Source organism: Panicum hallii, chromosome 4, assembly GCF_002211085.1.
Source record: "Panicum hallii strain FIL2 chromosome 4, PHallii_v3.1, whole genome shotgun sequence".
Classification (NCBI taxonomy): domain Eukaryota; kingdom Viridiplantae; phylum Streptophyta; class Magnoliopsida; order Poales; family Poaceae; genus Panicum; species Panicum hallii.
This window is the reverse complement of record NC_038045.1, coordinates 9,476,489-9,488,126: the sequence shown is the minus strand read 5'-3', so window position 1 is coordinate 9,488,126 and position 11,638 is coordinate 9,476,489. Positions and strand designations below refer to the sequence as shown.

The following is an 11,638-nucleotide window of genomic DNA, read 5'->3' as shown; positions in this document are numbered from 1 at the left end:
GGAGGCGGCAGCTAGGGCGGGGGCGGCTGCCGGGGCGGAGGTCGGCCTGGAGGCGCAGGTGGGAGGGATGGGGAGACGGGTGGGAGTCGGACGAGTGGGAGAATAGAAGAGCGAACTGTTTTTTCATAATCAGTGACAGGTGGGTATTTTTTTGCCCTAAAAGCCACTAAAAGTGGGGCGAGAGGTGTTTTTGCATTTATACTGCAGTGCAAGCTGATTTTAGGCAAAAACAATTAGTGTTTTTGAGCCCTTTGATTGGCTTTTGGCTTTTACAAAAGCAAAAGCAAGTTGAAAAGTCCAACCAAACACACCCTAAAGGCACTAGTCGGTGGAGACGGCCGTGGGCACAGGGACCCGTGGTCGCTATGGAACCTTGCGTCCGTTTTGTGCAGCCATCGTCTTCTCGCTTCCTCGCAAGCCCAACAAGAACGACGCCACCACCGCCTCCCCCACCGGCAAGGCCGCCGCCGCCCTAGGATTCGAGTCGATCGCAACCACAAGGACAAAATGAGTTCTGTGTTGCAAAAGCATTTCGGATTTTGCTCCACGCTGCACACGCAGGAGTCCCTAGCCGGCTTCCGCACCAAGTACGACGTCCCTTTCATGGCAGGGATGCGTCTTCCGCCACACCTGATTGTCACCTGCACCCTCGCGCACTACAACATTGCGCCGTTGCAGTTGGCGCCCAACAGCTGGCGCGTCCTCGTCGCCTTTGCCGTGCTCTGCCACTTCCGCGGTGCGGGGGCGCCATTGCTGCCCGTCTTCCACCACTTCTTCGCCCTAGTGCCGCTGCCTAAGGCCAAGGGTTGGTACCCCTTCCGCGGCAGGGAGAGCGTGCTGGCTCAGAGTGGCCCTTTGGTCGCCAGTCTCTCCAGACGCTTTCACCAAATTCCTACCGATAATGAGTTTCTCATGAGGCTCGAGCTAGTGGCGGAGCTAGCAGTCAATCGAGGGGGGAGGGGGGTGCGCGGTGGGGGGGGGGGTGAGTGGATTTTTGGCAATACAGAAGTAGCATCTATAATAGTTAAAAACTAGGAGATTTTAGTAATGTAAATGCCTCTGATGCAACTTTACAGATGTGCCTACATCTAATACAACTGTTAACATAGTGTGATATGATTTTCTAGGAATGGCACAAGGCTGCTATTTTCAAGACTAACCATATGATCTTACTTCAGGCAGTTACATGTTAGTGGTATACAGAAGAATAACATGATGCCAAGTCTGTATCGTGTATCAGAAGACTTTGATGTCAGCAAAGACACAAAAGTAGCTGGTGTATCTGATAGTAGTTCAGGGGGTGCAACCTTGCATAACAATGTTGTTGATGGGTATCTTGAAAGCGAGGAAGTCTGTGTAGGCTCTGGAGAGGCACGCCATGGAGATATACACTAACAAAGTGTATGTGGTGTTCAGCGAGAATTGGACAGATCACATACTTTTGATGTACTCCAAAACAAGGATGGCATAGTTTTCATCATGGTTGTGGGATCTCCTAATGTAGTGCTGCAGCCAAAGGTAGAAGAAGACTCACATTTGGTAGTTCTCTGCTTCTGGAAAGTACTCAACAAAATCTAGTTTATGTAAACAAAAAAATAGATTGTGAAAAAGGCACCATTTTTGTCCCTTAATTTTAACTCAAGGGTCAAGTTAGTCCCTCAACTTTGAAATTCCCCAATCTACTCCCTCAAGTTTTGTTTTTGGTCAAACTTGTCCCTCATCTTTCAAAATGGCCAATCTAGTCCCTCAAGTTTTATTTTTGGGCTGGACTCATCCCTTAAGAGCTAAAAATTTTTATATCTAAAATTTTTTAATCATCTCAATACACTTTTATGTGTATATTTGCTACAAAGATAGTGTGCTAATTTTTTGAAGCTAGATAGTAAGTCAGATTAAGCTTGTCAAGAATAATTGGCATAGAAGTCTAGCTAAGCATTTAGATTACATCCATCAGGCTTAGAAGTATATTCTCTGAGAATAATTGGCCTAAACAAATGAATGTAGTGCACGATTTTGCAAAAAAGCAGTGACTCATTAGTACCTGCTGCGCATATAAAGATTGAGTTGAGCATATAACCCACAATATCCGAGATGGATATAGGCAATGACTATGATAACAAATAGACGAGATGGTTTAACATGGATTAGTGAACTATGTATATTTGAATACTAGCTGCATATGAAAATATGGTGATGATGAATAGTGAAATAAAAAGAAAAATGAAAGTTGAGGGATGAGTTCGACATAAAAATAAAATTAGTGGGACTAGATTGGCCTATTTGAAAGTTGAGTGACAAGTACGGTCTTGAAATAAAATTTTAGGAATTAGATTGGCTAATTTGAAAATTAAGGGATGAACTTGAGCTAAATTTGCAAAAAAAAACGTCCGGTCAACCTGTTTGGGTCCAAACATTTGCTGTGGTGGTGGGTGGTGGCGCTCGAGTCCCCGTGAATGAAGCTCCGCTGGATGGTCACGCACAACGAGAGCGTGGTGAACAGAATCCACCAACCCCGGCCCACGAGGCCACGAGGGAACGGAGAGGTTCCCGATCCCTGCACGCGGGCGCGGGCCATCCCGACGCCTCGTCGTCGCTCGCGTGGGATGGGATGGGATCCCGCCGGCACTCTGCAATCTGCGCACCACCGTACCTAAAAACTTCCTCCGTATCTCCGGGAATGAATCCGCTCGTTTTGATCTCGCAAAAAATCCAAGCGGTTGCAGATAAATACGGCTGGTTTGGCAACAACCTCACGCGTCGCCATCCATCCACCTCCATCATCTCCATCTCTATATCCTCTCATCAACTAACCCCGCAAAACCCAGCAACCGAAACCCGCGACAATCTTTGACAGCCGAGCGAAACCAGCGATGCCTCATCGGGGGTTTAGCTAACACGCAATCAATCGACGAACCAATCTCTCTCGTCACCGCGATGGCATCGGCGGCGGAGGGCGTGCAGGAGGCGGCGGCGGCGGGGCGCCGGTACTGGCGGTGGAGCAAGGCCGAGTTCTTCCCGGAGCCGTCGTTCCGGAGCTGGCGCGCGTACGGCGGCGCGCTGCTCTCCACCGGACAGCGCCTGCGGGACCGCGTCACGAGCCGCTCCTCGGAGGCCGTCGAGGCTGGCACGCTCCTCGCCCAGAGCGAGAACCCGCTCCGCCGCTGCCTCTCCTGGGTGGACCTCGCCTTCCTCGGCTTCGGCTCCGTCGTCGGCTCCGGCGTCTTCGTGCTCACCGGCCAGGAGGCGCGCTTCGACGCCGGCCCGGCCGTCCCGCTCGCCTACGCCGCCGCGGGCTTCTCCGCGCTCCTCTCCTCCTTCTGCTACGCCGAGCTCGCCACCGAGATCCCCTCCGCGGGGGGCTCCTTCTCCTACCTCCGCGTCGAGCTCGGGGACCTGGCGGCGTTCCTCGCCGCGGGGAACATCCTGCTCGAGGCCGTCGTCGGCGCCGCGGGGCTCGGCCGCTCCTGGACCTCCTACCTCGCCGCGCTCATCGGCCGCGACAGCGACGCGCTCCGCATCCACGTGCCCGCACTCGCCGACGGCTTCAACCTGCTCGATCCCATCGCCGTCGTCGTGCTCTGCGCCACCTCCGCGCTCGCCGTCTCCGGCGCGCGCCTCACGTCCACCATCAACTCGGCGGCGTCCGTGGTCGGCATCGCCATCATCGCCTTCGTGCTCGGCGGCGGCTTCGCGCACTTCGACCCCGCCAACCTCGGCCCCTCCTTCTTCCCCTTCGGCGCCGCGGGCGTCTTCCGCGCCGCTGCCGTCGTCTACTGGTCCTACACGGGCTTCGACATGGTGGCCACCATGGCGGAGGAGACCAGGAACCCCGGGCGCGACGTGCCGCTGGGCCTCATCTCGTCCATGTCCGCCATCACCGCCGTCTACTGCGCCATGTCGCTCGCGCTCGTCGGTATGCAGCGCTACAGCGAGATCGACGCCAACGCGGCCTACTCGGTGGCGTTCGCGGCCGCCGGGATGAAGTGGGCGCGCTACGTCGTGGCGCTCGGCGCGCTCAAGGGCATGACCAGCGGCCTCCTCGTCGGCGCGCTGGGCCAGGCGCGCTACACCACCCAGATCGCGCGCACCCACATGATCCCGCCGTACTTCGCGCTCGTGCACCCCAGGACCGGCACGCCCATCTACGCCACAGCCGCCGTCACGCTCGGCGCCGCCTGTGTCGCGCTCTTCTCCAGCCTCGACGTGCTCGCATCCGTCTCCTCCATCAGCACGCTCTTCATCTTCGCACTCGTCGCCGTCGCGCTCCTCGTCCGCCGGTACTACGTCGCCGGCGCCACCTCGCCCGCGCAGCTGCGCACCTTCCTCGCCTTCCTGGCGCTGATCGTCTTCTCCTCCATCGGCATGTCCGTCTACTACAACTCGGGCTACGCGCGGCGGTGGCCGGGGTACGTGGCGTTCGGCGCCCTGTGGGTGGTCGGGACGGCGGGGATGGCGCTGTGCGCGAAGCAGCAGAGGGCGCCCAAGGTGTACGGCGTGCCGCTCATGCCTTGGCTGCCGGCCATGTCAGTGGCCACCAACCTCTTCCTGATGGGCTCGCTCGGGTCCCTGGCCTACATGCGCTTCGGCATCTGCACGGCGGCGATGCTCGTCTACTACGTGTTCTTCGGCGTGCACGCCACGTACGACATGGCGCACTCTGAAGATCAGACGACATCGACGGCGAACGCTGCCATCGACGGCGTGGAGCAGGGGAAGATCGTGCCGGTGTGAGACAGGCTGCCCTTAATTTTTTAGATTAATTTAGCAAAAGGTTTCATTTCTTTTATCGTATGCCGTGACAGTGTGTGGATTCGTAGGATAGATTTCAGACGAGGCAAGGTTCTCCTTATTACTACCACCATTCGAAATTACAATTAACTTTTGTAGATACATATATTTTATCGTATATGTAGATGTACACTAGATCTATATACATAGCAAAAATTATGTATTTAGAAAAGCTAAAATAAATTATAATTTAGGAGGGAAGGAGCAGTAAACATTTGTGTGAAAGATGCCAGATTTTCGTATTTCGCCTCGTTCCTTGGGCTCGGTCCTCGTGATTCACGAAGATCTTGTTGTCATCAATCATTCCATGCACTAGTGCTCTGATTCAATGCACTTTGGGTCCGTTTGGATGTGGGTGGCTAAAATTTAGTCCCGTCACATCGGATATTTGGACATCAATTAGAATTATTAAATATAGACTAATTATAAAATTAATTGCATAAATAAAGATTAATTTATGAAACAAATCTATTAAGTCTCATTATGTTTTCTGTAGCTCAACATTATCAAATCATATATTAATTAGGTTTAATGGATTCGTCTCGTGAATTAGCCTCCATCTGTGCAATTAATTTTATAATTAGTGTATATTTAATATTTTTAATTAGTGTCCAAACATCCGATGTGATAGGACCTAGTCGGAGCAATCCAAACAGACAAAAAAAAGTGCATATAGGAAAGCTGTGTTTATAAAAGATCATCTTGGTGGGGACTGGCTGCATGGAGAATCCAAATCCAATCATGCCCACAAACGTTGACAGGAGTCGAGAGATGACCAGCTGAAGCAGAGTACCTATCCTAGCTTCACTCTTGTCTCTATTTTCTATCCTTCCTATACCACCGTTTTTAGGATCTGTTTGAATCCGGATAACTAAATTTTAGTCTGTCATATAGAATATTTGGACACCAATTAGAAATATTAAATATAGATTAATTATAAAACTAATTATATAAGTGGGGACTAATTTATGAGATGAATATTAAGCCTAATTAATCCATCACTAGCACATATTTACTATAGCACAACATTGCTAAATCTGATATCATTATCAGTTTAGTCCGAGGCATCTAAACGCTCCCTTAATCTGATGCCATTATCAGTTTTGGCTTGAGAAATATCATTCTTTTGCATTAATGGCAATATTACCGTTATCTAGGCATGTACTAGTAGGTGGACAACCGAGACCTCCCAAAACTCTTACACCAACTATTTGTTTCTTCCCCCTTCCTGTACTCCAGTCCCTAGAACCACTGCCTTCCCAACCTTGTGGCAACGACACATAAAAAGGGAGATGGAGATGCGACTCGAGCATGGCACAGATGCGAAGCTATAAAAAGGGAAAATGCGTCTTTTCACATGCCAATTAACAACATCTATGGGTCATATAGACAGAATTGGCATGTAAGGGATAGAAACTAAGTTTTAACTTCAAAAGGGATGGAAACTAAAGGCAAGAATAACAAAAAAGAAGAAGAAGAAGGAAAGACCAGTTCTTCAATGATTGATAAATACTAAATCAGCCACCACCTTATTTTTTATTGCAAATAAGGAATTTACTCTAGAACAACAAAGCTCAACGCTGCGCTTTTGGAAGGAGTAGTATCAGGAGTAGTAGCACGACATATTCTGCCATATCACGTGATTGTTCAGAGAAAGCCACGCCCTTCCATGATATTTGCATAAGAGTGATATTAGCCTTCTAGAGTAAAGCAGAGGATTCTAGATGGAACCATGTTATTTGAGTATATTCATGCTTAGCAGGAATATTTGATATTAAGGAAAATTAAGTAAACTTGAACATATATAGGAGGGCAACCATAAACCAATCTAGTGAATAAATCACTAGACGAAATGTACCACAATCTTATTATATATCAAGTTGTTTAGAAAGTGAATTAGAAACCTGGGGAAGCAATTTTACTATAAAGTGGATGCTAGCTGTGAATATTTATATGTAGTTTGCAGAATAGTATTTGGCTGAATGGTGCATTTCTAGAATAATAAAATGCACCCATGCTACTTAAACTTGTCCAGAGATGTATCTAAGGCTGTTGAATTATTAATCTACAATTTCATGCTCATAAACTTACTAAATAGTTCACCCGAGGGTTCGAACCTTGGCATCCCTTAACATCATCTTCTTCTACATTCTCTTTGTTTGATTTACATCTTGTTAGCATCCACGTTAGAGTATCATATTTATTGGTATGGTATACTCAATTTCATGAGAACATATTTCTAAAAGGGATTACTTATAATAAACAATTACACTTGAGAACCAATGAATTATTATCTATAAAAAAACTAAGGATATTCTATATTTCCTTCATAGTGTACTTGTTATAGAGTAATCAAATGAGTATTTATAGTTAAATTAATGGATTAAAGATAATCAAATATTATAGGGGTGTGTAAGTGCAGAAGTTCAATGAATTACTTCTAACAATTGCTTTCTATAAGATTATAAGAAACATTGAATTGTGATTAACATGTCTGAAGTCTCAGCATTATAGTTTGTTGAATCGGTAATAAAATATGGTGAAAGTAGTTAATATTGACTTGTCATATAATTAATAGCTAACTAAATGTTAAGTTGGTTCAAATAGTCGGTAATAGTATATTTTCATCTCACGCGACTAACCAGATCTGAACCTTGTGCACTACAATTTGGGTGCCGTTAACTCTTCTAGCTCATTAGATGTTGCATACGGTAGACGGGTTGTTTCCTCAAACAGTCGAAGAACCGAAGTGTATTTGCCAAGTGGACCTGCTCTGGAGTCAAATGTATCTGTTGAGGTCCTCCAACGAGGCCAAGCTGACAAAGAGTAGCTTTCTGATCTTTGTTGAGAGCTACTTGACCTGCAGTTGCAGCGTAAATTGTATAGGAATTGACACTAAAATTGTAAGTCACCAGCAAAAGATCACTGGAGTTCATTCGATCCTTCCAAGTATCAAGATAGTGACTACCATTCAGAAAGTCCCTCAATTTATCTTGAGAAGGTCGAACCTGATAAGATCATACATCTCTCTGAACATGACTGAGTAGGTAGGTAATGACAACAAACTAGCATGAATTGGATAGAGGTCTCTAAACTAGTCAACCTGGATGAGATGGAGAAGGTGATGGATCTCTGCTAAAGGATCACCTAAGCAAAGATTGTGTGATAATCTGTTGTGTGGACATGAAATTCCTTCTAGTACCCGAATTTAGTTTATAGGCAGGCTGATCTCGGATGATCCTAACACTAGTGAAAGTGACCTTGCCAGTCGAGCTCACCAGCAAGTTGCAGCAGTGAAGTCTGAGACAAAAACCTGACTTGGCATCATTAACACAGAGAGCATTGAGCATAGTCCTGGCAATCTTTCCAGGCATCTCGGTTGGAATCCTAAATGTTCTCATCAAATCTCTCTCCAGGTAGAACCACAAGGCCATCAGATTGAGTAAGACTATTACACGGAACCACCATCTGAAATAGATCCTAAAACTGTTGCAATAGGATTCCATTGTCATGGGACACCTCATGATTGCCAGCTTCATCTACTAACACGTAGTCATCGTACGACAGATAGGAAAGTGTTGGTACATGATCCATGTCCTTTCTGGAACTTGGTTATCTTCCTGTCAGAAATTTTTTTACGAATTCTAAGTGATGAATGAAATATTGGTGTATAAACATCTTATGAGCAGTATAAGAGTTTCACATCTCTAGAACAACTTCTATTCCCTTGGGTAAATAATAAGTAGCTACCAACATGAACCGACGCCCATCTGATAACGGAGCATGTATTTGTCCAATGAAGTCCAATCCCTAGCTTCTAGATGACCAGGGCATGATAATAGGATACATCATGGCAGCAGGAGCTAACTAAATATTACCAAACTTCATTCATCATTGTTGGCCAAGAAAATCCTGTTCTCTTCAATAGCTACATCATCGTGGCACGTATTCTTTCTTTCATTTACATCCACTATTGCAACCTTTGATTGGCTGGAGCTCAAACACTTTAGAAGTAACCAACCATCAGTTTGTCGATACCAGTCAACAATCATTAAATTGTACTTGAAAGCCATCAGTCAGTGTCCTGATCAACTCATTTGCCTGGATCTTGTAAGTATTCAATAATAGTCTTCCTCCAATCTTGCTCTTCGGCTGTCTTTACTTATCATCATTTTTTTGGCTGAATTATCATGTTGATCGGCCATGTTAATGCTAGCAAGGCAAGCCATCAACTTCTTAGTGATGAAAAAATAGGCCACGATAAATATGGTAATGGGATATGCTTGCTGTGCTAACTTATTGGCTCTCGAATTATCATCTCTACACATGTATCATGATAAACATTAAGTGATTTGCGGTTGGGTGATATACTCCACCTGAGCCCGCTCCTTCAACCTCCCAGCAGCGCATGGTGGAGATCCGCCTTCATCGCGAGTGGCACCCAACACCAGCTCACACCCCTTCCTTGCTTCTTCCCTGCCTCACATGGCCCAAACAAGCCTACCTGCTACTGCTCTCACCGTGCCATGGACATAACTAGGGCTGGACGAAAAGCTCGTGGCTCGTTAGCTCGCTTGGCTCGTGACGAGCTCGGCTCGACGTGTTTTATTAACGAGCCGAGCCAGCGTTTGTGCTCGTTAAGTTAACGAGAGCTGGCTCACGAGCAGCCGCGCGAGCTGAAACGAGCGACGACGACCAGCTACGAGCAGCGGTCAGCCCAATAAGCAGCCCAACGAGCCCGCCAGCTGCAAATATCTAACTCTAGGCGTGTCCTACGCACTCCATCCCCTCCATGGCTCCATCTGGTCTTGCTGTTCCGCCGCCGTGGTTGCGTCTGGCCCCGGCCGTCCAAGATCTGTTCGCTGCGTGGGCGCATGGCATGTCCCTATTCGTGATCTCACACTCGCCCGCACGGCAACAGGCGAGCTATCGCTTCCAGTTCTTCTATCTGATCCAATCGGGATGCAAGCAATTAGGCTCCAACCTAATAGGCCCTGACCCGCGCGGCCGCTTGCCCGCCGCTCGTCCACAAGCACCGGCCGGCCTCCCTAGCTAGTCCGCTCGCTCGCCACTAGAGTCCCAGATCTGATCGTTCGCCCCCGGCGCGCCTCCGTGCCGCTGCCCCCCCTGGCAATCAAATTGGCTGCCCCCGGCGTTCCCCCACCACCTCCCTCTTGGGGCTCCTCCTTCCTATGGGCGACGCGGCCCCAGAGGATCCGCACGACGGGCGCCATGGATGATAAGGAACAGGTGAACGGCCCCTGGTGAGTGTTTGGCTCGCGAGCTGCCCGAGCCAGCTTGCTATCTTAACAAGTCGGACCGAGCCGAGCCGAGCTGGCTTGATATCCAGCCCTAGCCGGACCGAGCCGAGCCGAGCCGAGCTGGCTTCTTATCCAGCCCTAGACATAACCAGCACGGCAGGGGAGGCTGCCACCGTGCGTGTTGCCTCCTTTGGCTGCACGGCATGGTCGTATGTGCGTTCGCGACACATGGATGAGTAGGTGGCGGTGCAGGTGCAGGCAACAAAGACGATCAATGCTGTGGCGCAGCCAGAGACGAAGTGGAGGGGGTTGGGTGCCCACAGATCTGTCAGCGGTGATGACGAGGGGTGCAGCTTGCCAGCGGATGGGACGTGGGTGGTCGACGTAGCGGCTCCAGCGGTGCGACGCCTAGAGTGGGCGACTGGAGGGAGGAGACAAGAGGAGGGAGGAAGACGGGCAATGGCAAAGTCTCATGAGGTACTCAGAAGATGAGAGAACAAGGAGGGAGAAATGATAGAAGCTAGGGTTCAGGATCGAGGACGCAGCGTGGCCAGCTTGGGTATTTTTTCACAAAAGCCACGTGCAGTCGGTTTCCGTAAAAACGATGTGAAGTTTTCTCTTCTTCATGTTAAAATATTTTAGAGTCTAGAAACCTAGACTTAAGTAAGATGAGCATGCTTACTATTTATCTAGGGCCTCCATGGACCACGGTTTGATTTTAATAAAATATATAGTTTTATTTTGAAAACTTCCACACGACTGGATGCCAAGTTATGGACGGCAGGACAGCTACAAAATGGGGCAACGTAGCAGCCCTTCGAGACGCGGGAAACGTTCCTCTGAAGTCCGTCCCCCTACTTTGGATCACTGATGCATGGGTTCGGTCCCACGCGTCATTGTCCAGGGAGGACATGAGGGAAGACTTGTCCGGACCCGCGACCTCGCGTCCAGATAGAGGCTTTTCATACATTGAGTATTGCAATATTACGTAATCTATGGCCCGTACATTTTTATAATAGAAACAATACATATAGTTACACTTACACACACACGAGTGAGGCATGATTATCAAATAGGAAAAACCAATAATGCCTCACGAGTTTAAATTATAGGTGAGTATTAGTTGCTTCGAGAAATCCTTTATTACAGCAACGACGCATTGTAACTGCATCATATAGCCATAAACAAATATCATCACCATCCCTCATATGGACTCTGGTAAAGCTTCTTCTTTACTCAATCCTGCCAAAGAAAAGTGGGGGAAAATGTTAATTTTCCATTAATTGTGTTTAATTTGAAATGTGTGCCGGCACTAAACTGAAAGAGAACTATTTCCTGAAAATCTGGGGCCGGTTAGCTACCCAACTAATTTGCAAAAGAAAAGGCTGCAGACGTGTTCGTATTTCTCTGCTTTTGTTTCAAATGATTAATTAGGTCAAAATTTAAAATACTAGGCCTTAGAGAAAAAAGACTAGGCACATATTAGTATAAATATGTGCCTAGTCTAATATATGAATTACAAGTTTATTTGCATCGTCTAATATATGAGTTGTTTATTGTTTCAGGCCTCGAAAACATGTGCACAACTC

General features: G+C 47.9%; 1 protein-coding gene across 1 annotated transcript; it reads left to right on the top strand.

Annotated features, from left to right (window-relative positions):
• The first annotated feature begins 2,792 nt into the window (after window positions 1-2,792).
• Window positions 2,793-4,894, top strand: LOC112889672 (cationic amino acid transporter 8, vacuolar-like). Its single transcript, XM_025956418.1, has one exon. It carries the CDS (start codon window positions 2,935-2,937, stop codon window positions 4,729-4,731), a length of 1,797 nt encoding a protein of 598 aa, XP_025812203.1. The 5' UTR covers window positions 2,793-2,934; the 3' UTR covers window positions 4,732-4,894.
• Window positions 4,895-11,638: the final 6,744 nt, after the last annotated feature.

What these genes read in the sequence shown, in the direction of transcription:
- LOC112889672 (XM_025956418.1), top strand. Translation starts at nt 2,935, where the DNA reads ATGGCATCGGCGGCGGAGGGCGTGCAGGAGGCGGCGGCGGCGGGGCGC.